At 35.7% G+C, this 25589-nt stretch overlaps 3 protein-coding genes across 4 annotated transcripts; 2 read left to right on the top strand and 1 right to left on the bottom strand.

The window, feature by feature from the left end:
- The first annotated feature begins 1295 nt into the window (after window positions 1-1295).
- On the top strand, window positions 1296-7884 carry LOC130982605 (nicotinate phosphoribosyltransferase 1-like). Of its 2 annotated transcripts, XM_057906645.1 has the most exons (16): window positions 1296-1512; window positions 1730-1939; window positions 2044-2191; window positions 3135-3254; window positions 3364-3498; window positions 3585-3646; window positions 4000-4075; window positions 4654-4755; window positions 5093-5209; window positions 5398-5456; window positions 5814-5988; window positions 6343-6477; window positions 6564-6662; window positions 6954-7062; window positions 7365-7477; window positions 7564-7884. In XM_057906645.1, the coding sequence occupies exons 2-16, from the start codon at window positions 1743-1745 to the stop codon at window positions 7639-7641; spliced, it is 1725 nt and encodes a 574-aa protein (XP_057762628.1). In that variant the 5' UTR covers window positions 1296-1512; window positions 1730-1742; the 3' UTR covers window positions 7642-7884. The 2 variants fall into 2 exon arrangements, with proteins under 2 accessions (XP_057762628.1, XP_057762627.1); XM_057906644.1 differs by lacking the exon at window positions 1296-1512 and having other exon boundaries at window positions 1559-1939.
- Window positions 7885-7924: 40 nt separating this feature from the next.
- Window positions 7925-20239, bottom strand: LOC130982604 (DNA polymerase alpha catalytic subunit). Its single transcript, XM_057906643.1, has 31 exons — window positions 18572-20239; window positions 18070-18228; window positions 17852-17935; window positions 17667-17741; window positions 17434-17498; window positions 16442-16541; window positions 16166-16354; window positions 15779-15942; window positions 15494-15608; window positions 14704-14883; window positions 14505-14618; window positions 13858-13977; window positions 13443-13766; window positions 13192-13284; window positions 12532-12650; window positions 12376-12448; window positions 12221-12277; window positions 11975-12067; window positions 11473-11595; window positions 11301-11398; window positions 11137-11182; window positions 10619-10732; window positions 10424-10507; window positions 10190-10303; window positions 10016-10105; window positions 9854-9930; window positions 8938-9154; window positions 8699-8752; window positions 8492-8611; window positions 8310-8384; window positions 7925-8189 (listed from the first exon to the last, which is right to left on the bottom strand). The coding sequence occupies exons 1-31, from the start codon at window positions 19769-19771 to the stop codon at window positions 8043-8045; spliced, it is 4683 nt and encodes a 1560-aa protein (XP_057762626.1). The 5' UTR covers window positions 19772-20239; the 3' UTR covers window positions 7925-8042.
- Window positions 20240-20724: 485 nt separating this feature from the next.
- LOC130982606 (probable serine/threonine-protein kinase At1g01540) lies at window positions 20725-24185 on the top strand. The gene is made up of 7 exons (XM_057906646.1): window positions 20725-21743; window positions 21813-21917; window positions 21996-22118; window positions 22224-22394; window positions 22567-22696; window positions 22785-22997; window positions 23470-24185. Exons 1-7 carry the CDS (start codon window positions 21121-21123, stop codon window positions 23623-23625), a joined length of 1521 nt encoding a protein of 506 aa, XP_057762629.1. The 5' UTR covers window positions 20725-21120; the 3' UTR covers window positions 23626-24185.
- The last annotated feature ends 1404 nt before the right edge of the window (window positions 24186-25589 follow it).

A 25589-nucleotide genomic window follows, 5' to 3' on the forward strand; every position in this document is an offset into this window, starting at 1 on the left:
TTCTTTATACACATAATATGGTAGCATAGTTGTTTAAAGATTATGTATATGTATAATGTCACTTTTGTATTTTAAATATACATATACCATGTCACTATTTGAATTTTTTTTAATAAATTTGTTTACTTATTTAACAATAAATTAAGATTGTATCCCAAAATAGGATAGAATTAGACAAAGAATCTTTCTGCAACACTGGCCATGAAAGCAAGTTAATTTTCTAAAAACATTGCAAATCATATATAGTATATATATTGTATTTACAAATTTAAAATTATAAATCTTTTTTATTATTTACGATATCTCTTAATTTGACATGTTAATAATTAATTTATTTATTGCATATTTGAGTTTTATTGGCTATGTTTGTTTGAAAAAAAAATGAAAGAAAAAAAATAAAAAAAGATTATTTTTTATTGTTTGGTTGAGGAGAAAAATTAGAGAAAAAGAAAAAGGAATGTTCACCAATTTTTTTTTCTAATGTTAAAAGGAAAAGAGAGAGAAAACTTATTTTTCTTCTATACTTCTAATATTATCCCGTTATATATTTTATAATACAAGAATAAAATTATCTTTTTATAACATTTTTTTAAATTATTTTTAATATGAAAGTGAAGATGGTATTTTAGTTAAGGTGGAAATTCAGGTGAAGTCGGCTTCACCTGAAGTTGATATCTGGGAGTTGTTAGATAATTTGACTGATTTGACTAAATTTTCATCCAACGGCTCTCAGGTATCAACTTCACGTGAAGTCAACTTCACCTGAGTTTTCACCTTTAGTTAAACAGTATTATAAAAATATTCAACACGCTCTTCACGTATTTCAATACAACTCCTCCGTGTTGGCCAGGATGTTGCTAGTGTTCAACATGCCCCCATGTGTTGCAACTCGTTCTTTACGTGTTGACTTCTCACCCACAAAATCCACCCATATGTAATTATACAAAATAATCATATTTTTAATAAAAACATTAATATTTTTTATGTATAAAAAAAATTAGCTATTTCTGTCTTTTTTATTTTTCTTTTATCTAAATATATCTAAAAAAATAAAAATTTACTTAATTTTTTTATTTCTTTTTTTCTAACCAAACATAACCAAAAGATCTAGTCAATAAATTATTGTATGTATAAACTAAGACAAATTTAAAACTCTAACACTTATTTAATCAGATAATAAATTAACCACTCCACTAATATAAGTAGGTTAAAATTCTAGGTTTAGTTCATACTTATTTGTCTGTCTATATTCAACGTCCGCATGTAAAAAACTTGTACACTTCAATTTTAATGAAAAAAAAAAAACAAAGGAAAGACAAAAATGGAAGTCAAAATTTGGAGGCTGGATTTGGATATGGTGAATGCACCTGCCAAGGGATGGTGAGAAAGTGACACGTGGAGGGAAAGGGGAATCTGCGTGGAAAGGAACAAGTGGCAGGGGGCACTGGCATTGAGGATTGAGGTTCAATCAATCCACTATCAGCCTCATCACTTCCTTTTATTATTTAGTTGGTTAGTTAGTTCCAAATTTCTCTTGTGGCGCGTGCTGCTTGTATACTTCCTTCTCTCTTCCTCCTCGAAGAATAATATTAATCAATTTCTTTTATTAATTATTATTATTATTCGATAATATCAGTCCATTTACGATTTAGTCTTCCAAGCTACCTGGCAAATCGCTGTAACCAAATTCAGTTTTGCTTGTCTCTTTTCTTTATTTTCGTAATCATAGAAAATTAAAAACAATGAAGAATAATGATAACACAAAGAAGACAGAAGAAGAAGTGACGACGATGAAGGAAAATGGATCCGACGAGAACAGTTCGGGTCGGGGCATACCAGGACCCACGAACCCGATGGTGACCCCACTCCTCACCGATCTCTACCAATTCACCATGGCTTACACTTACTGGAAAGCTGGCAAGCATGAAGAACGTGCTGTGTAAGTTTCCGTTCGTGAATCCATTAATTACGATTTATTCTTATTGTAAGATTCGTTGACTGATCAAGTTTTGAATCATCATCGTGTTTGTGATTGTCTTTCAGGTTTGATTTGTATTTCCGGAAGAATCCGTTTGGCGGGGAGTATACTATCTTTGCAGGTTTGGAAGAATGCATAAGGCTCATTTCCAATTACAAGCTATCTGAGGAGGACATTGATTTTATCAGGAGTTGTTTACATGTTCCCTGTGAGGTTAACATTTTTTCTTTTCCCTGTGCCCGCTGGCTATGATATTCTCGGCGTTGTAATGTGCTAGTTAGGGTACCCTGATTTGATGAACTCTTGTGAAGAATTGAAGTTCTAACATGAATTCAAGTCTAACAAACTGATTTTTTCCCCATATTTTTGGAAGTCGTAAAGCTATAAGCAAATGGAATTAGGTTGTAACAGTTTGAGTAGGAGATTAAAGAGGGTAGACTAAATCCCCACAGTGGTTACTGAGATTACGACTTTCACTATTTTAGTCCCTCATATTTAAAATTCACTATATTGGTCCCTAAGATTCAATTTTAGGCACAATATTAGTCTCTGGACCCTTTCCAATGTTGAGTCAACGAACGGAATACTGAGCTACTTCTGACTTGCCACGCTAGATATATGCCTAAGTAACATCTTTTCGTTTTAGCTCTTAAATAAGGCAAAAAGAGGTTGTTTTGGAGAACGAAGAGAGATATAATGATTTGCACATCATATAAACTCTTCTTTCTCTTCTTGTTTTTGAGTGCCAAAACAAAACGACGCTGTTTAGCCATGTGTCTAGCGTGGCAAGTAAGAGCTAATTCAGCACTTAGTTCGCTGATTCAGTACTAGAAATGATTCAGGAACCAATATGGTGCCCAAAACTGAATATCGGAACAGTATAGGTAATTTTAAATTTGAGGGACTAAAATGGTGAAAGCTATGAATTTGAGAGACCACTTTGGAGATTTAATCGTGGGGGATGCAACAGATAGATTGTCATTGTTCTGAATTTTTATGTTGGACTAGTTGATTGCATATAGTCATATGTAAGGCTGATGATCTTAGTTACATCAATTTTGTGCAAATTTTGATGCTGGTGGGCGGTGGCACTTTGTTAACAGATTGTCCCCGCAAAATAAAGTCTGACTCGTAATTTTTTTTTATTAAACCATAGGATGGCTTCTTCGAATATCTGAGGGGAATCGACTGCTCTGATGTTGAGGTATATGCTATTCCTGAGGGGTCAGTTGTTTTTCCGAAGGTACCACTGATGAGAGTTGAAGGTCCTATTGCGGTCAGTAGTCTTACCATTTGATAATCCCTTTTATTTTATAAAATTTCTAATTTATATTTCTTTACAAGATGATCTATTTTAAGATCTTACTTGATTGATTTTCTGTCAGGTTGTTCAATTGCTGGAAACTCCTTTTGTGAATCTGATTAACTATGCATCATTAGTTACTACGAATGCTGCAAGGCATCGTTTTGTAGCTGGAAAATCAAAAACTCTACTTGAGTTTGGGCTGCGAAGGGCTCAGGTTACTAAGTGATTAAAATGGAAAATTGGTGCACTGAATTTTGTAGACTTTCCACACTCATCAAAAGAATCTTATTTTAAATGTAGGGGCCTGATGGTGGAATGGGAGCATCAAAATACTGCTATATTGGAGGATTTGATGCAACAAGGTATTATCTATGAAAACAACTTCAATTCCAGTGTGTTTGACACTTGAATAGGAAGGATCCTTTTTAGTGTTATGATACTAGAATTGCATTTACCACATGCCTGATATTTTTAGTTGGTATTAGTTCTAATTATATATGCTTGAACTGAACTACTTTATTTCTTTCATAACACAAAATAAACAATTGCTGCTTATCTAAGATGGCAAGTTATGATTGTGTCAGTAAAGCATGTAAATTATGCTTTAATATTACATGTTAACTATCCCTTTCTGAATTTCGTTTTAATTCACTTATTTTCCCCCCTTTTACTTTGGCTTTTGTATAACTTGGCTTTTCATGTGGTGTGCTGATAGCAATGTTGCAGCAGGAAGGTTATTTGGGATTCCCCTTCGTGGCACTCATTCTCATGCCTTTGTTAGCTCATTTATGGTATATAACCATCTTATATGATGCTTATATTTGTCATTTAGTTTGTTGTATATAAACCCTATGTAGGCTAAATGGCATAATTTTATTTGATTATTTCCACTAAAAAAAAGAGATCACATTTGAATGGAAGAAGAAGTTCAGCAACATCTGATAAGGTGTTTAGTGCGAGTATGTCTATAACTGTTAACAAATAGAGATATTGTTTTGATTTGTATGTTAAATTGTCCATATTTTGTATCCTAGAGAAACTAAATGCCAGACGTCTTTGGAAATTATAATGCTAAATTGCCAAGGAGGAGATAATATATAAGAATTAACATCATGATTCAAAAGTGACAAATGTGGTGGTCTAATTTGAGTAAAAAGTGAGCTTTTATATATGATACCACTAATAGAGTTGTTAGAGAAACTTGAAATTATAAGCTAGATCCTCTGATTATAGTGATATAGATTCCTTCTAGAGTTTGTTCATATCCTTATGGGTTTTATGTTATCATTATTCTTATGCTTTGTTATAGCTTGATTCACTTTCTTTATGCTATGTTTGCTTAGTGCTTTGTTTTTCCTGTGATTTGCAGACCCTTGATGAGATTAAAGACAAATCACTTCGTAAAAAAGTTAGTAAAAGTACATGTAAAGATTTTGTTAGTTTGGTTCAAGCATGGCTAAGCAAACTTCAGGTACCATGCAAGTCTTTGCAAACTTAATTTTTCTATTTTCCGCAATTGTTTTTGCAGCACTGATAAGGCGAGTCATTTAGAGTTACTTGATTAACAAGCCGAGTTGAATATTTTCTAATTGTTGTGTTCTGAGTTATCTTTGCAGACCTGTATCTTTATTTGGTTAAGCATCACCATAACTATTGGTTCTCCCTCTTAAATATCTCTATTTCTTCCCTTCTAAATACTTGTTCGGTTGTTCCAATTTATCAGTATTATAGCATTAATCTATATTCTAAAGTCGTGAGATCAAGAATATTTGTCAGTGTATAATGTGTGTCGTATTCCCACTCTGCAGCGCTCAAAATCATTACGGGGTGTTTTTGCTGAGACCAACCAAAGTGAGCTGTCAGCATTCATATCATATGCATTGGCATTTCCTAATAACTTTCTTGCCCTTGTAGATACTTATGATGTAAGTATTTAATATTTTCTTAGTAAATCTCTATTTCCTGCTAATAGGAAATAGGAATGGTAATCTCTCAACATTGCTTTGGCCAGCAATGTTCCATCCTTGTGTGCAAATCTCGCTGTTCTGAATTACTTCTGGTTTAGTTTAGCTTAGCTGTTTCTCCGTATAATCACCTTTGCATTTCTTGGCAGGTCATAAGAAGTGGAATCCCCAACTTCTGTGCAGTTGCATTAGCTCTCAATGAGTTAGGGTATGTATGAAGTTGATTATTCCTCCCCTTCATTTTTGTTGTCAATACTTGGTTAGAAGTTTCATATTGTGGTTTGTTAGTTTTCCCTGTTGATTTTGATTAATCGGGACACACAATTTTGTTATTCGTTTCTTATTTTCCTTCCATGAATTACTTCCTTCATTATTAGCTAATATGTTCTATTATGCCTTGGTGTTCCTTGTTCTGGTTTAAGACTTGCAGATTTGTTTTGGCTTTGATTAGTTTCTAAGCATTCCTTGTTTTCACTTTAAGGATTGCAGATTGGTTTTGGCTTTCGAATAGTGTCTAAGCATCCTCAACCCCCTAAAATAAAACATTAGTTGCTTTGTGGTGCAGATACAAAGCAGTTGGCATTAGACTGGACTCTGGTGACCTTGCCTATTTGTCTTGTCAAGCCAGGAAGATATTTTGCTGCATTGAAAAGGAATTCACGGTGTCTGGCTTTGGGAAGACTAGTATTACAGCTAGTAATGATCTTAATGAGGAAACTTTAGATGCTTTAAATAAACAGGTAATTCTCACTGCAAACTGGAAATTATATGGATCCAAACAATACTAAGAATTTTAGTTACTAAATGAAAGAAAAATCAAGTATAAAATGCTACTCAATAAGACTAAGACCAAAGTGGATTCAAGTCAAGATGAATAGTATTGTCATGAAATCTCAACATAGTTTATACTAGATACTAGCAGAATACTACAAAGCGAATCAATCATCCATCAGTGAAGTTCCAGTCAATCAACTAGAAGCACAGCAAAGACTTATCTATACGGAGTATATGTGTGAAAGTTTGGCATTATTTCATATTTTGATAAAAATGAAATATTAAAAAAGACATCTAAGAGACTGTGTTTGTCTGGACAGGGTCATGAGGTTGATGCCTATGGAATTGGGACATACCTGGTTACATGTTATGCTCAAGCTGCTCTGGGAATTGTTTTCAAGCTGGTCGAGATAAATAAGCAGCCTCGTATTAAGCTTTCTGAAGATGTATCAAAGGTATCAAGTATCAACACTATAAACAGAAATTTTGGTGGGATAATCTATTTGCATTAACTAATATTCTGTTCCTTTCACTGTTTTAGGTCTCAATTCCATGTAAGAAGAAAATTTATAGATTGTATGGGAAAGAAAGCTATCCCCTTGTAGACATAATGACTGGAGAAGATGAACCCCCGCCAAAAGTATTCTTTTAACTTGTGCCTGACACTATCATCATCATTTTGTTTTTCTTTCCTTTTGTGATTCTTTTTCTTCCCTTCAATGTTTATACTGTCACAGCCATGTACAGGTTTAATAGTATAGACTAGATAAAATTATTGACAGGGACGGGGACAAGATTTTAATCCTTCTCAAGTTTCCATTTCTTGGCTAGCAACTGTTGCATCCATAAAAGAACCAGTTCCATATACTATCCAGACATAGACATAACTATTTTTTGACAATTGTATTTTTTATATATACATATATGATAGGTGGGAGAACGAATCCTGTGCCGCCATCCCTTTGAAGAGTCCAAGAGAGCATACGTGGTGCCACAGCATGTTGAGGAGCTTCTAAGATGTTACAGTGCGGGAACTTCAGGTAAGAGAAGATATAAATAAAGAATAGGTTTGTAAATTGAAGCAACTTCATAATTATTAATGTCGTCCCACCATGTTAATAGTTAACCAGCTCTATTCTATTATAATTTTAAATGCTATGGTTGCTAAAAAATGTAACCTTATAATCTGCTAAAATACCACCTAACCCTCTCATATGTAAATGCTATGATTGCTAAATGTATTACCATTAAAGAAGCTTCTTAGCTTCCATCATCTATTCTGTAAAATCAGCTTAAGGTAACTTTATTATTTTTATTTTATTTTTTTAATGTTTACATGAAGGTAAAGAGACAGAACCATTACCTCCTCTAAAGGACATTAGAGAACGATGTATCCAACAACTTGAGAAAATGCGACCTGACCACATGAGGAGGCTGAATCCAACTCCATACAAGGTCTCATAGTTGACCTTGCTTAAAATTGTTTTCAGTAACTTTTGCCTTGAAGTATATTAACATTTTTCACTTAAAACTTGGAGCAGGTCAGCGTAAGTGGAAAATTATATGACTTCATCCATTTCTTGTGGCTCAATGAGGCACCTGTTGGGGAGTTGCTATAATCAGGCGAATATAGTGGCAAAGCCTCGTAATGATAACAATAGAAATCCCTCTTATCCAATTAGTATATATAATGGTCTTCAAAACGTTCAGATAATACTGCTCTGTATATTTGTGCTGGAACCATTCTGTTAAGCATTATTACAATTAATTATCTTTTGTAATTAAGAAAATTGCATAATCGGAATTCAATGTTTGATTATATGAATGATAGGCAACAAAGATCTTTTAGAGACTAATTTTCAGGATGGTATTAACTCAATGTACCATAGGCACACCGACTAATTTTCTGGTTACCATGATTCATTTATAAATCAAGGATGGTGTAACTCAATGTACAATAAAGTACTTTTGACTGACATTTACATATGGGTATTCCATTTGCTGGATTCGGAGGTATAAATTAAACAGCAGCAACAAAGTCCTGCAAATTCACCCAACCGTAGGCACAACGGTCTCTTAACTTCTGTACCGTGGATGCTGCTAGATCAACCATTGGTCTAATCTTCATCAACTCTTTCTCAATTAGCATTCTAGATTTAGCCTCCATCTGAAACAATTCATGATTAATAATTAGGGTTAAAGGCATGGATATGGTGGAATTCTTTAATTCAAAGCCTTTATTGATTTAACTTCAGCTTTCAAAACACTGAAAACAGTATCTATTTACCTTCTCCATACTGCAAAAAGCATCCAACACATGGCAAAAATACGAAAGCTGCTTGTACAAGTCTGCCTCGGTGTACTGAAAGTAACAGAATGTTTACTTGAGAAAACGAAAAAGTTTGAAACTTCATATAAATCAGACATAAAATGAAAGACACTTTTAACATTAGCGTCACAAAGTGCAACCTTTCTGTGGAGACGGCCGTTGCATCGAGGATAATTTGGACAAACAGTTCCTCTCTCAGAATCACCCACCAACTTAAGGTTGATACTGCGTGTCGTATGCTTACACGTTTCATCATCACACTAGAAGTAGAATCAGCCAAGGATGTGATATCTAATTTTTCAAGGCTAATGATATTCATATAAACAAAATTGAGAAAGGTGAGTTACCATCAGTACACCTCTGTAGTACATTAAAACAAACTTCTCTGCTTGGATTTTGACCTGACATTAAAGTATATACTGTCAGCAAATGCTAGGAGCAATATTCTAGGCTAAGTCAAATAAACAAACATGTTGATGAATATTACTATAGATAATCTAGTTTTGAAAGAGATCCATGATCAGAAAACAGTGCATGCTGAAATGCAGTCGAACATAACATTGTTTTGAAAAGCCTGGAATTAAACCTGATTGGTTAGCATTGCAGGAGATATTCTTCCAACACCATCTTCCGGGCATTTGGAACATCGCAGTTTATGCCAGAATTTGTAACTGGATTCCTCCGTGCCTGAGCTGCTTATCTTTTCACTTCCCAACAAACAAATTGACTTAAAAACAGGTGGGCAGTCAAAAGAATCAGAGCAGCTGGGGCAACACAATACCAGTGGCTCACATCCCCTGTACCTGCAGTTGATTTAATCACATTCAATCCATTAATTACAAATTTCTTTCAGCAATACTCAAGAATCACAACATGGAACTTAAACAAGAATCCAACACGAAAAAAGCTCTAATGCAAAACAAAGTTTTATATTTACTTGTTCAAACCCCTCCACGGAATTATTAAACTTCTGCATTAAATACATGGTCTGATGCTAATATAACATCTTCAGTATTGTTTCTAGGTTTAATTACTCTATAGGTCCTTATAGTTTGAGCAAATTTTCAACTAGATCTGTACTTTTTTTCTTTTCAATCGGTCCCTATATCATATCAAAATTTATAATTAAATCTCTACTGCAACAAAAACGTTGGAATTAATGGAATATTCTGTTAACAAAACAAATAGGCCTAACACTTGACTGAATATTCCATTTTGTTTAACGGAATATTCTATTAATTCTAACGTTTTTATCACAGTAGAGACTTAATTACAAAATTTGATATAGTATAAGGACTCAATTGAAAAGAAAAAAAAGTACAAAGACCGAATTGAAAATTCAGTAAAACTATAGGAACCAACAGAGTAATTAAACCTTGTTTCTATTGTGAAATTGCGGTTCAGTAAACCTAACCCAGTTGTCTCTATTTCCAAACTACCGCTGGTTGCTAATATGCACATTTAATTTTTAATAGAATTATTAAAGAAAAGAAATGATGTACCTTTCTTCGTCATCAGCAGCGAATAAAAGTGAGCTTGTAGGATCACTACTTGGAGCTTCACTTGATTTATGTTGAAACTGCAAATCAATGTAGTCTGCCAGTTTAGAACTACTGGATAAATAATAAAAGCAAAGCATCTACTAAACAGAGAAGGAAATAAACCTTTGATGAGTCAAGCCCTAAACAGTCAGCCAGTCTTTCTGGGCTTGTGCCCTGGATTGATGCACAAAGACGTGATACCACTGGATGAATCTGAAAGAATACACAAACCGGCCATTAGGTGGTAATCAGCTAATCATTGTCATTGATAAAGTTAGCTACCAACGCCTCATATACCTGTTGTGACAAATAGTACTCAATGTCAATAAGCCATTTCCCTTGCTCTTGTTTTAGTTCATCGGGATGCCTTGCACGCTGAGCAATACCTGTTGCACTACCTGAACTACAGCCCTGCTCAAAGTAGAACATAGTATAAAAATAAAAATATGAAAAGACAAATCAGAAGACTGTCCATGACCAAAATCAAATACCCAACGTTTCCCAAAGTTACACCAGTGATATATGACAAACCTCTTCATAGCAAATTATGTAAGGGATTGTATCACCAACAGAACAACCAGAGGAGTAACCTTGTTGCTTCATTCTTTGTGCCACCTACATAGTGATCAAGAAAGCTTCCTCAGGATTGATAAGGGGGATAAAAAATAAAGAAAGCATACATCACACCTTTTAAGTAACCATAAAAATGAGAACATTTGGACTCACAAGAACATGTGGCTGGTTTTTGGCATCAGGATAAGCCTCCGGAGGTTTAGTCAATGTTTTATTGATGACATATTTCTCCAATGGTACTTGTCCACTCCTCATTTTTTCTTGCTCCTGTATAAACAATGTTACTTAATATTTATGATAGAAATAAACCTCAATCACCAACTTTGAAACCTCAGATTCATAGATAAATTGAAATATATTATACTTATGCTATCCACTATACAGGTGTGATAAAATTGACTGCCTTATCCAATGATCAATAATTAGACCATTCAGAAAAGGGAAAGGAAAAAGCAACTTCCCTTCATCCATTAATCCAGTGAAAATGAGATAAACAACTAAAGATTCTGAATAATGAGTGAAAAAAAAAAGGTAGGCATTCTGAGAATAGACCCGCTTGCAATTATTGCAGAGAGCACAAATCAACGAGATGCACCCTCCATATAAATTCTCCAAGTGCATGGTATGTTATCATAAACAAATTTCTAATCATGAAGGACATCACACATTACCTGCATGAGATAACTGTGAATTGATTCAACAACATCTTCACATGATCTGTAAGCATGAAAGCCACAATATTATTAGCCACTGTATAAATGAAAAAAATTTCATACAAATAGTCAGACTGGACAAAAATAACAATATTTTTAGAAGCAGACAGAGAATATCATACCCTCCTGACAAAATTTGAGTCAAGCAAAAATCACCCAATTCTTTAGCTAATAAGCTCCAATCCCGGCGGACAATATCAAGACCTTTACGTTCAATAACCTGCAACACAGATTAATCCCACTGGAATGCTCTTCCCAATATGTTTGGTAATTCAAAGAGTAAGTAGAATATACCTCATATGGGGTATCATCGTTGAACTGCACTTTAACAGCTGCATATTTCTTTTTCTTAAGTAGTAGCATCCTCTTGTACAAACCATCAAGATCAATTTCCAAGCACCTATATTTCTTATTGACCTAATGACAAATCAGATGAATAATCACATCATAAGAAAATTATTAAAAAAATAGAAAGGAAAACAACCATGTATACGCGCCAAAATTATTCATCTGTGGCAAACAATGCAAACCACATGGTAAGACCTCATAGCAGTACGGTCCAACTTCAGATCCCCCGAGCAAACTCACCACCAACAACGAGAATCACAAACATTTGAAACTTTAAAATAAAGACTTTTGAGTTGTAGAGGAGAAAAATATTATCATTAGTTTGTTTAAGAACTGAAAGCTGGATCTAGATCTAGTATAGCATGTTGAACAAGATTAGAGCAGAGGAAAGGTGATGGGAACCTCAATCCCGTAGTTCATTATCTCACAACTAATAGTTAAATCTCACCTCTTGAATAACTTTTGAAGCCATTGCTTTTGCTTTTGCAATATCATCTAGACCACTGTATATCATTATTGAATCAGTATCACCATATATGACCTATAAAGTAGAAAGCAGTACAACAGTCAAGAGGTGATAGATCACCTATAAAGTAAAAACCTAAAGGATGTATGACAGTTAAGATCCAATATTATAATTCATGCAGAAATGAAATTCCTACATTACTTCAAGAATTAATACAGTAGAAATAACCTCTAAGTTCAAGTTATTCTGAACAAGATCAACAGTACTCTGCAGTATCTCCCTTCCCTGCACAATTATTGGACAGTCAAATAAAAATGTATTAGGCTTGACATATATGAGGGGATGGTCACCACCGGTAAAGCTAACATGACATATTTCCTTACTTGTAGGGTTATAAGTTCGGCAATTGGCTTTGCATAAAATCTTGAATTGGAAAATCCTAGGCATCCATACATACTGCAATACGCCAACACCATAGAATTTTAAAAATGTATTAGATACCAATGTTGGGCACTCAGGATGAGCATATAGAAACAAACCTGTTTGCAGTAAGCTTCAATGCTTGCTGCTGAATGTCCAGTTGCTGCACTTTAAGACCAGATGCTTTCTTCATCCACTTTTTTACTAATCTCCTCCTTTCAACCAGATTTTTCAACAGCTAGCCCAACAAACAAACTCAGTTAATAATGTACATGTATACATCTAATCAATCCAGAATGTTGGTGGGGGGGAAAAAAAAAAGATAAGCATTGTAACAAATGATTCACTTAAAGTAAGTGTTAATGCATTGATAAATTCACATAAAGAGCACACATGCAACTTTGAAAGGTGAATCTTGATTGTCCATTCTTAATCAAAAGTTGGCACAATATATGGTAAGTTTGGCTAGATAAGATTTTTTTCTTTTTTTTTTTTTTTTTGTAGTCGGGCTTTCAAATGACTATTTGGATTACTAAAACAAGGATATTTTAAAAGATTAACTTTTGGGTATCGTTTACGCCCAAAAGTGCAGATTTTGTGGAATTTCTAAAAGCCTTGTCTCCCATCTCTCCAATTCCAAACACAACCATAAAAGCTTGATTTGACTTGGAATAATTTTCATTTTTTTCCAGTCTGTTTAGATGGGATTACTGTTGCTAGTACTTTAAAATGCAAGAACAGATTTTTTAATAGATAAAACTCTATGGTGGCATTCTTACCTCCGGCAAGACCCCAGTTTCTAGACTGGATGGTAAACGGGAAAATGATGCACCTTGAGATCTTTCAACAGTTGTAAAGCATATATTATATTCCTGTATTCAATTCAGCTCAGTAAATGACAGGATAGAAGATGCTATCATAAATTAGAATAAGAGCAAAACTGACAAACAAATAAATAGAAAATTTTGTTGATAGAATGAAAGTGATGCCAAAACAAAGCATTTTCTGAATAGATTATATATATATAAACCTGAATGATAGAAGGATAAAGACTATTGAAGTCCAGAAGTAGTATATATTTGTCATATAGTCCCTTCTTTGGCTCTAATACCAGACCTCCAGCATAAGAAGGAGCCTTTTTGCTTTTCTTATTATCAGTATCGGCAGCATCATTATCATAGTTTGCCTCATTACCATCTGCTTCTTGTAAGTTGCTATCCTCAACACCATGAGCTACTTTGCGTTTCGTCAATGTTGTTTCTTTTGCATAGTTTGGAATTTTGTCTGGCACCATATATTTCTTTGCATGGAAAGCATGCAACAAAAGAAACTCCACTCTCTGTGCCCGAGCACCCTGAAATAGCAAGCATTAGCTGTATGCCTATGGCTGCTAGATCATGTCCAACATCAAATTAAACAGGGTACCCAAAAAAAGGACAGCTAACCTGAAGAGTTTTCCCCCACAGATTACCACTAATATTAGTCAGCTGGCGGGTGAGAGGAAGAACACTCAAATGAAACATGAGTTCCATGGACAACCATGCATCCGTTTCACTACATTCAATCTGAAGAAATCACATATACCATGAAAACCAGCATAAGCAAATGCACTGTTATCATGTACAATCAATCAAACATCAAAACAGAAGGGAAAAAACCATTACTTAAGTATTGCAAGAGAAGTTGAGGAGGTAAACATGCTTAACAACTCAAGATTATAAAATCACCAAATTCTTCACCATTTTAGTCCTTCAATATTCGTAGTAGAGATCAATACCCACCTCTATAACCCTCAGAAGCTTACATAGTTAGCCCACTAGCATTATCAAGCTCAAGCAACTGTGAATTAAAAACACACGGTACAGAAAACAAGTACTAACATGAAAAACCATGTCATATTACAACATTGATGCAAGGGTAGCCTGTGTAGTAAATATAAATCAGAATTCAAACAAATTTTTCCACAACAGTTTAACATTTATCGTAAGAAAAGGAGAAAAACACTCCACTCTTTAACTTTCATAATAAGCAATCCAAAGTTCAAATAGTTTTCCACAAGATCAACAAATATGGATTAAACATTGACACCTACAAGCTCAATTAGGGATTCAGCTGATTGGAACTTCTTTGGAACATCATGTGGAGCAACTTCCTTCCTAAACTTCTTCAGCTGCGTTTTTGTGAGTTCAGTTAATGAATAACTGACCTGGAAGAACCAATGTAGGAAAGTGAGTTAGCTAGAAATAAATACCAGATTTCCTGCTTGGCATGATTTATCCACAAATATTTACCTCTTTGAGCAGATCACGGGAACACAAGAATGTATCACAAAGAAGCCGGCCAGACATACAAGACATGACAGCAGGACGAGCTCCAGAACCAAATGCCTTGCTTCCTCTATCAAGCCTAGGCAATGCAGAACGCTTGAGGCGGCCTAGTTTAGACCACATGTTGCTTGGTACTTTGCAAGCCTACATTTGTTTTTTGGAGAGGTAAAGATATTTAAGGTTCATGGTTCATAAATCATAATGGACTTTTGAGGGTAAAAAAATACAAAATAACACGAACTTATAAAAGAAGGTAATTCATGGACAATAGCATCCACTTTGCTGCAGATGAGACGAAAATAAAATCAGGAAATAGTAATTGGAACTTCAGGATAAAGTTTGAAGGTATTAGAAAGCTAGATTTTATTTTAAAAAATTACAAGTTAAAAGAAAAGGGAGAAGGTATATCGCTTTTCTTAAGGCATAATAAATGGTCAAAAGATTTAACAAACTGTTTCTAGTTTGTGTATATATGAATATGAATTCTAATCCTTCGTCGAATCTTGTTTGAAGCTACATTTTCATCCAGCCATCTTTACAGTTTTCCTTCATCAACTCATACTTTTTTGTCATGTAGTTTTGTACAATTTTTCACCTTAATGTTTAAACGGTATCTAAAATCATATTAACTAATTAGCTCTTATCCAGTCATCATACATTAAACTAAAAAAAGGACATTAAGAAAGGCTATGAACAGAAGCCCAAAATTAAATTAAAATTACAATTCAAAAAATTGAGAAGCTAAAACTCCTACCTGGGATCTATGGAGGAGTACCTCCAGGTCAAATCCAGATATATTATGCCCAACAAGAACATCGCTATCCAACTTGTGTAATTCTGTCATCAGGCGATTCAGCAAAGCTCTTTCACTGCAAACAAAGATATTATATAGGTCATCCTCTAATAAAGGCAAATACTTTTCAAGATACCTTTCACATTTCCTGGAGAAATGATACAGAAAATCAAAGGATAACACCAGAATCCAGATCATGCATATAAGTAAACATTCAAAGTAGCAATCTGTCTTTTAAAGTTTCACCTGCTTTCAACACACAGAACATTTGACCCAGCTTTTGAGTTTCTCTCTGTAACCTCCTTGCTGAACCCCAGTGGAAATATATTCCCATCAATTTTACGAATGACAGTAAAATGGGTAAGCATTCCAGGTCTCTTCCATTCTGAAGCCAGCATAGGTGTGTCAATCTAAAAAGCCAAACAGAAGTTATTGCTGATTAATAATTATTTCATCACAGAAAATCAAGCATTGGTGTAGAAAATAGATTTGCATACACCATACACAGATAGATGCACTGTACTTAACTATCAAGACAATGATCCCAAACTAAAGGGAAAAAAGAAAAGAGAAAAAAAAAAGAAAGAAAGAAAACACACACACACACACACACTCTCTCTCTCTTTAAAATACCTTAACCATATTGCAGCAGACTATAGATGCAGATACAATCTCATTTACGTTCTGTTTTTCATTTATGGTGGTTTTCAAATTTATTGCTGTGACAACCACAGGAGGAATCTCAAAACTGATTTTTGATGAAGTTGAAACCCTGATGTCTTTAGGGGAGTCAACAATCACTTCAAATTTGCACCAGCTAACCTGCAAGCAGAAGCATGTTTATAAGATTAAAAAAGGTGTCCTATATGAAGATCAAAATACACTACTTGTAGTGGATGCACAACTTACAAATCTTTCCCTCTCAGAAGTTGGGCAGTTTGAAAAGTTCGAAACCTGTAGCCACAAAGGTCCCTTAATCTTTCTTTTAACCAGAAAAAGCTCCAGAGCACTGCACATAAGGAAACAGTTACCTTGCTAAAACTAAATAATTGTTCAGTATATGGACATTATTAACATTACACTCCCTCCATCCCACATATGTAACCAAAAATTTGTCCATCAATATTTGCCACTTGATTAGATTAAGGATGTTTTATATCCTTTTCCACTTAGACCCCCTATTAGAACACCTAATATGTGTGCTAAGCATTTAATTGAGTTAGGGAAAAGAAAACATTCAAATATTAATTCAGTCGGAGCAATTTTAAAATGTGTTTTAGTCAAAGCTTACTTATATTTACAGATGGGGTAATGATTAAGGGATTCTAGGGCCAAAAGAGTATTTAAAACCCTAAACAGCACACCAGCCCAGTATAAAAGGACTGCTTTTCTCCAGGAACCTAGCCTGTTCAAAGTATAGACTCTAGTCAACAAAGTTCTTGGTTTCTAAAAGTAATGCAGCCAGCTATTGCAACTGCTTTCAGAGATCTGGGAAAGTGTTTGAAATACCTATTGAGAAGTGTCAGTTCATCTTCACAAAAAGAAATTTGCGATACTACCAGATTAAGTCCCCAAGTATTTACAGAGGAAAGGTTTTAAGAGCTAGAGTCTACTGAACCAAAATGCTTCTACTTAACCACACTGCTGCAGTGTTAAAAAGCTTTTAAGTAAACATAATGCTATATCAAAATAGTTACTCCAGAAATTGGTTTGGTCTTTTGCTTTTCAGAAAGAGACTCATTTTCTCACTATATTGAAAACAAAATACATGTAGTCAGTGAACAGAGAGTGTGTTGTGTGTGTGTGTGTTTGTTGTGTGTGTGTGTGTGTGTGTGTGTGTGTGTGAGAGAGAGAGAGAGAGAGAGAGAGAGAGAGAGAGAGAGAGAGAGGGGGAGGAATACCTGTAATGAGTTCCTAAAAGACCAGAGAAACTTTCTCCTTTCAGGTCCGCAGGAAGTACTTGATCCTAGACCAATTTTACAAAAAGAAATAACATAAATCGGTTAAGATAGTATTTAGCTTAACTCACACATAAATAACAAGGCTTTTTGCAAACCAGTGCATTGAACGCCTAATAATCTTCACATCTCTAAGACCAATACACTAGTTTGAATCCTTAGGGTCTAATATGTACCTTGAATGGATAACTGATTTTAAGCACATAACTTTCACCAGAAGGAATTTCGAACCTTTCAAATGCATACTTCCTCTGCAAATAGGAGCAGGAAATCAGAATAAACCCAACAAAATAATCATTTACAACAAAATGATCACATTGACCAAAAATTTGTTTACATAAGAATGTGTTGATCAGCAAACCTTAACAGGAGCCATACTAAAGCATGAAACATTCAAGTTCAGAAGATGTTTTGCTAACTCGTTCTTTAAACCAGATACTGCATCCTAAAATTAAAAAAAAAAATAAAAAATGACAAGAAAGAATGCATTAGCTCTCTGCTGAAAGAATAAATAAGGATAAAAGTCAAGATAAATAAAAATACAAATTTATGCCAAAGACCGATAAAAGATAAACTTACTTGCAGCTTTTTATGGAAATCTGCAGATTTTTTAGCATCTTTCTCAAGTTTCACCATTTCATCAGTAAGATGTATCGGGTGACTTGGAATGGCATAGACACATCTTTGCATGTTCTTCACAACAACACAACAACTCTGATACGAATTCCCGGCTTTAACCTAATTCTCAATAAAAACGCAGTCAATATTATCTTCTCCATTCACCACCACACACAGTTAACAGAAATGAAGTCGAATGACCAATAGCTGTGTCTATCTGATTTTAACATACAGCGCAGCTTTTCTTTACTAAAATAAATAAGCAAATAAACACACAAGCTTCACACTGTGACTTAACAGTTAGCGTGTTGATGCTACCTTGTGACAGAAAAACAATGGTAAATGGAATAATATGCAACTCCGTCAATTGCAAAAGAAATATTTGAAACTACACATTGGGACAGTTAAGCTGTAAGAATACAGTAAATCAGTAACCTATGTTAGCAATTCAAATAAAAATTACCTTCCCAAATAAATAAAGTGTTCCCCTATTCGCTCCATTAAACTCCTCATAGGCATCGAGTATGTAGAAAGGTAGCGAACCATCTTCCTCCAGATTGAACTCTGAGTGTTCTTCCTTATGCAAAGCCTCTCTCAATGCTTTCGAATCCCCAACATTTGCATTCGCTGCACCACCATTCCTCACTGCTTGCCAACCCGCAGTAGCACTCAACGCAGGGTCCTCTTTTTCTTCCTTAAGCTTTGCATTCAAAGTAAACAACTCCTTTTTCACAGCAACAGGTTTTTCCTCTGCCTTAGAGTCCTTCACAACTTCTTCCTTACCAACATTAACATTACTCAGAACTTGCTCAATTGATGCATCACCATTCTCAGAACTAAAAACTTTCCCATTATCGGAGCATTCAATTGAAAGCTCATTTTCTTTAACGGCCTCGCCTTTCTTCTGCTCTGAACCCAAATCACTGACGTCATTGCTAACAACCCTAACCGACTCAACATCACAATTTACAGCAGTGTTGAGCAACGAAGAACCTCTCATCAAATCAGATGCTCCAACAATTGACGAATTGCTAACGAAATCGCGATTAATCCGCAGAGCATCGTTTGTAGCAGAGGACGAATTTGAATTCGAATTGGGAATGGCTTTCGGATGGATTCTTCTCCGCCGTTCCCTATCGGTCTCGTCGGCTGCAAACTCCGCCAGAACATCGTCAACGATGCTGTCGGGGGCCTTGTCGTCCCTGCTCTTCTTGAACAGCGATGAGGTGAACATCGAGGATAGCCGCTGAGCGCCGACAGCGGCGGCGGAAAGCGCAGCCGATGTGCGTTTCTGGTTAGGATTATGTTCTTTCTTTTCAAGCTTCTTCCGCTTTGGCCTGGCTTCATTTTCGGCGCCATCGGATTCGTCAGAGGAGAGAGAGAAGCCTCCCTTAGACCAGTCCTCTTCCTCCCCCTCATCGCCGTAGCCAAGGCCATCGTCGTCAACGATGAAGGCACGGGCCTGCTCGCGGCGCTTGGCGACAAGGGCGTTGTACTCTTCTTCCTCGACAGTATCGTAGATAGGGTTTTCGAGCCTGATCTGGGGCCCGCCGCGGACACGGGCTTTGAGACGCTCTAGGGCCTCGCTGCGGGCGGAGGAAGCGGTACCTCTGGTCCTTCTCCTACCGGCGGCGGTAGTTGCAGCAGCTTCTTCGTCTGACATTGTTTATTCTTTCTCTCTCTCTACTTTTCTGAGACTATGAGAGTGAGAGTCAGTGTGTGAGAGAAATGAGTTAGAAGAGTGCTGAGGTGAGGTTTAGGGATTTTCAAGAAAAATCGCGGGAAACTTTGATGGCTTTGGCGCGCTTACTATGCCACTCAAGGTAATTGTTTCTTTTTTTGGCTGAGGTTTTTTTGGGCTTAGGAAAAAATAGGTACCCAATTAAAGAAAAGAATGTTAACCCTAATAGCCCACTGTTGTGGCCCAAGTCCCAACCCTGCGAGGCACTAATCCTTCAACACCAACAGAGACCCTTCTCAAAATCCAGCGTCTTTGGGTCTCATTCCTATTTTCTAATGTGTTTTAACTTTAAGAACCAAAAATGAATAGGAGCTAAGGCAATGGCTTAGTGGAAGAATTGTTAGCTTCCTAGAGAGCTGACAGGCGTTTGAGACCTGGTTAAAATCAGGAAGTGGATAGTGCGTGAGTGTGTGTTGCAGAAAAAAAAAAATAAAAAAGAACCAAAAGAATGAAAAAATAAATAATAAACTTCTTTAACTCATTATATGTTTAAAGGTAAAATCAATTATGTTTTGGAGTATATTCAAGCTGGGCAAGAAGTTTACGGTGAAACCATCCAAATACAACATAAAATTGATGTGGTTAACGTGTCGGTGAGTGTCGAGGGACATAAACACATTTATATATCTTACTAGTAATTCAGCTTTTCCCTTCTGTTAAAAGACAAATCACTCTACTTGTAATTTTTTTAATATAGAAAAAAACGACAATGCGATTGGGCATTAATTATTGATAATGATTTCAACGCTTTGAAGAAAGCGCATCCCCCTTTCCAAAAAGGAGCATTAGGAAGGGTATATTTAAAAGCCACTAGCCCCATTCCTATAGTCTTTAACCAGAAAAAGAATCCTTCTATGACGATGACTATGGTAAACACAAAAAGCAAAGCTCAAAGGCACGCAGGTCCCGCCCCACCCATAGAACTAAAATTAATTAACGTTAGTATAGAGTAATAAATCAAGTAGTAGAGTTGTAATCTAAACAAATGGAGCAGGAAGCAATAGTTACCACTTGGAGAAGGTGGGGATGAGACAGGCAGAAACTCAGAATTCATTCATACTCTGTCCCCATCTCTCTCATTGAGGTCCCACCATGCCAGCTGCTCTTACCTCCATCACTCTCTTTCTCTCTTTCTACTACAAACGCCACCCCTCTCCCCTACCTCACTATCCCATTCTTCTTCTTCTTCTTCTGCAGCAGCAGCATACAACTACAACTTCATGTAGTAACTACCAAGTACCAACAACCACCTACCTTAAACTCTGCAAATAATGCCGGATCATTATTCAAGTAGTGGTGCCACAATGAACGACCAGCTCTCCAATCCAACCTCCATCTTCGGCCTACGCCTCTGGGTTGTTCTTGGCGTCTGCGTTGGCGCCTCCATTGTCCTCCTCTTATTCCTCATCTCCATTTGCCTCGCTTCCAAGCGCTCCAAGAAAACCACCACCATCACCACCACCACCACCACTACCACCACTTCATCTTCAATCCCTGTCCCTGATGTATCCAAGGAGATCCAAGAGATCAGAGTACTTGACCCCAATCCATTACCCGACCCTATTCCCGAACCGGAACCGGACGAAGAGAACCCCTCCGTGGTCTACAACAGAATCCAATTTGAGATTGGGAAGAACCATAGAATCTCTTACCCTACTGAACAACGACCTTTTCTAAGGTCTTCTTCCCGTGAAGGCAGTGGTGAGGTTCCTACCGTGATCCCTGAGGTTTCTCACTTGGGTTGGGGCCACTGGTACACCCTCAGGGAGCTTGAGGATTCCACCAATGGGTTTGCGCCGGAGAATGTCATTGGCGAAGGTGGCTATGGAATTGTTTACCATGGTGTCTTGAAGGACAACACAAACGTTGCCGTTAAGAATTTGCTCAACAACAGGTCAAGTCTCAACATCTTTTCCTTCTATTTATTACTCAAATGAATGCTAAGAGTTTAATATAATAGCAGGGGACAAGCAGAGAGAGAGTTTAAGGTTGAAGTGGAAGCTATAGGAAGAGTTCGGCACAAGAATCTAGTGAGGTTGCTCGGTTATTGTGCTGAAGGAGCACACAGGTAATCTATAATGAAGGTTCTTTCTTTCTCAGTTTTTGGTGTGTAAAAATATTCATTCATTCTTGTTGAAATATACAGAATGCTTGTGTATGAGTACGTTGACAATGGTAACTTGGAGCAGTGGCTGCACGGTGATGTTGGGTCTTGCAGCCCTCTAACTTGGGAAATTCGAATGAACATTATCCTTGGAACTGCAAAAGGGTAATTGAACCAACAAAATTGACTTTCACCTCCTCTCTTCTGGATTACTTTCCAATTTTCTTTTCTTTCCATAACTGTTAGTATTTTTTTTTTTTTTTGGAACAGATTAACTTATCTTCATGAGGGGCTGGAACCAAAAGTTGTTCACCGTGATATTAAATCAAGCAATATCTTGATCGATAAGCAGTGGAATTCCAAGGTTTCAGATTTTGGCCTTGCCAAGCTCCTTGGCTCTCAGAGCAGCTATGTCACCACCCGTGTCATGGGTACATTTGGGTTTGTGCATTCTACTCTCCCCTGTTTCATTTGGCTCTGTTTGGTAATTGACACATGATAGAAATTCAGATATAATCTTATTTTGAGAATGAGACAAATACAATAATAGACAACTTGTTCTTTGTCTTCAATGTTTTAGTATTTGTGTATTCTCAGCTCCCTTTTTTGGCAGATATGTAGCTCCTGAATATGCAAGCACTGGCATGTTGAATGAACGAAGCGATGTGTATAGTTTTGGAATTCTTATCATGGAAGTAATCACAGGGAGGAACCCGGTTGATTATAGCCGTCCGCCGGAAGAGGTTTCGATCTGTTTCGCTATTGTGAACATTTCTTTCAGTTATTGCCCTTTTCACAAGCAGCTGAAAAGTGTAAACTCTTGATTTTCAGGTGAATTTAGTTGATTGGCTCAAGAAGATGGTTAGTAACAGAAATCCAGAGGGAGTATTGGATCCTAAGCTTCCTGAGAAACCAACATTAAGGGCACTAAAAAGAGTCCTTCTTGTAGCTCTACGCTGCACAGACCCTAATGCACAAAAACGTCCTAAAATGGGGCATGTTATACACATGCTTGAGACTGAAGATTCCCTTAATTACAAAGAGGTAAGAAAATAATCATTCCCTTTACATATTAGTTTCTAGGTGAAAACTCGCTTTCAATTGTTTTCGTATGAAGTTGATAGTTAAAAGTCGATAAATGATAATTTAGTCAAACATGTCAAATCATTATCAACTTCACATTTACGTGCGAGTGTCCACCAAGTTTTCATTCTCGTAATGCGATTTATGTTGTGATAATGTTTGGTAGTATATAGTTGATGTTTGAATCTTTGATATGAATGTGTATTAAGAACAAGACACCATGGATTAGAATTTAGATATTTCAACAATATTACTTTCTAGTTTCTACTATCTTAACTTCTCTTTCTTGTTGGATCTAGTTTCATAAAGTACTATTCTTCCAACCATGCTTTAATCATGCATGCTACTTAGTAATTACTAAGTGGACCACACCAAACTTCGATAAATAAAAGCCACATTTTTTACTGATTGAACAAGCACCCTCTTGTTCCAGGACCGCAGAGCTAGAAGGGATGCAGATCATTCACCTAACCATAGAGCAGAGGATGGATTAAAAGTGAATGCAAATGTATCAGATGGTGACTGTAACAATGAAAATGGCACGTGTGGCCATGAGACAACAAAAAGCCATCAACTAGAAGAGCAATAAATTAGGAGAAATGTTTGAGCAACTCATTTTTCTTGTAATCATTATATACTCATATTCCTCATTACAGCAAGATGCAGTTTGGATTTCACCAAAGGTGGAAACTACAATTCATCCTATGCTAATGAACTAACGAGTATTATGTGGTTAGTATAGTACAAAACTCCACAGTGAATATAAGAAAAATGAGTTACATTTTCACCGCTCATAAATTTGCAGTGCTGTCTCTTTAATGACCAGGTAGCCTGTGGTACCCTCATTTAATATACAAGCTGTCAAGGTCTAATGCCAAAGCTATATGTTCCGATGAGGACCTGGCATACCTATATTATACCATGTCATTCATTGTGCTTGATCCTTCTATATACTCACAAAAGCCCCCCAAAAAAGAGCAATATTTGCCAGCTTTCTCTCTGTCCTGGGTCCTTTTCCTTTTCCCTCTCAGGGATGATTGTGTAGCTTGAGGTTGGTCATGTAAAGATTGGCCATATTGTGCAACTCATCCAATAAAAAAGAATTTTTGCACATTTAAAAAAGAAATATAATTGTGTGTTCTAAACTAATGTTTGTTGCAAAATTATCCTTTTTTATGTAAATCAATTTTAAGTTTTATACGTAATACCATGTATCCTTTAATTTAATAGCATGATTTGACCATGGATTGCATTTCTAAATCGTTGCACTTTAATTTACATATATATATATATATATATATATATATATATATATATAGAGAAGGCAATTAAAAGTTTTTTTTTAATTTAAATGCGAAAAAAAATCTCAAAAGAATCTTAGTCTTTCCAGTGGTTTGATCTTCTTCCGCAGTCACTTGGTTGTTAGACACATTTGGTTAAAAGCTCACACTTATGTACTCTCTTTTTTGGACCATTAGCTTGCACATTAGTAGTGAGATACAGCACATAGACATCAAGTAGGTGGCATGAATTGTTTTTTTGTTTTCCGGCCTTCAGTGTAACGTCGGTGGTGGTCCTCATTGATGGGAAAGCTTTTGTTGACTTACGGAGACATTGATAATGATAAATGATGAATCGTGAATTCCAATCACCCAGTAAATTTGGTGTTTTGAGAGGAAAAACATAATATCTAGAGTCAAAATGCAAATTCAAGTATGTGCATCCATTCCAAACACACAATGTTAGTGGGTGGATCACAACCGAGACCTAGAATCATATAAAACTCCAAGGCCAGTTGTCTGTAAAGCATCTCATATGTGGCACCTAGAGCTCATAGTTTTTGTCCTATGCATAATAAGAAGCCCCACATTTGATGCATTTTGGATTTGGCAAAGTTTCATCTGATCTGAACTTCCGTGATCATATAGGAGGACATATAGGATTTATTTTGACGCCATCTTTAGAAAAGATTTTTTTAATGATTTTTTAAAAAAATCTTTTACAAAAATAAAAATAATTTTATGTTTAGATATCTTATATAAAAAAAATTATTTATCAATTATATTTAGATTAAATAAGATAAAAAGTTTACGTATTGAATTTCCGGATTTAAGTATCTCTTATCCTCCAAGAAGCATGTGTCAACTTCTCACACTATTTAAAATAGAGACCTCATCCATGTATTTCACTTCCAAATTTTATTTTGGTGGATTACACCAAATTTAAACTCATTTTAAATTTAGTTTATAAAAGGAAACCCAATTATTTGTTGGTGAATACTATCATGAAGATTTTATAATTGTCTTTATATAAATATGCATTTTTTTTTATTATTAGATAATGAATTGAAGGATTTGATTTTTTTTTGTGACTGAATTGAAGGATTTGATTTGATATGGTATAAAGATATTATTTTCTTTTTAAAGTGTGACCAAATAAATAAAACACACTTTTAACACAAAGCTCTTCATAAAAAAAATATTTTTAACATTTTCGTTTGAGTAGGTGGTTATTTATTTGCTAAAGAACTGAGAATAGAAACAATGTCAATTA

This window comes from Arachis stenosperma, chromosome 5, assembly GCF_014773155.1.
Source record: "Arachis stenosperma cultivar V10309 chromosome 5, arast.V10309.gnm1.PFL2, whole genome shotgun sequence".
Lineage (NCBI taxonomy): Eukaryota > Viridiplantae > Streptophyta > Magnoliopsida > Fabales > Fabaceae > Arachis > Arachis stenosperma.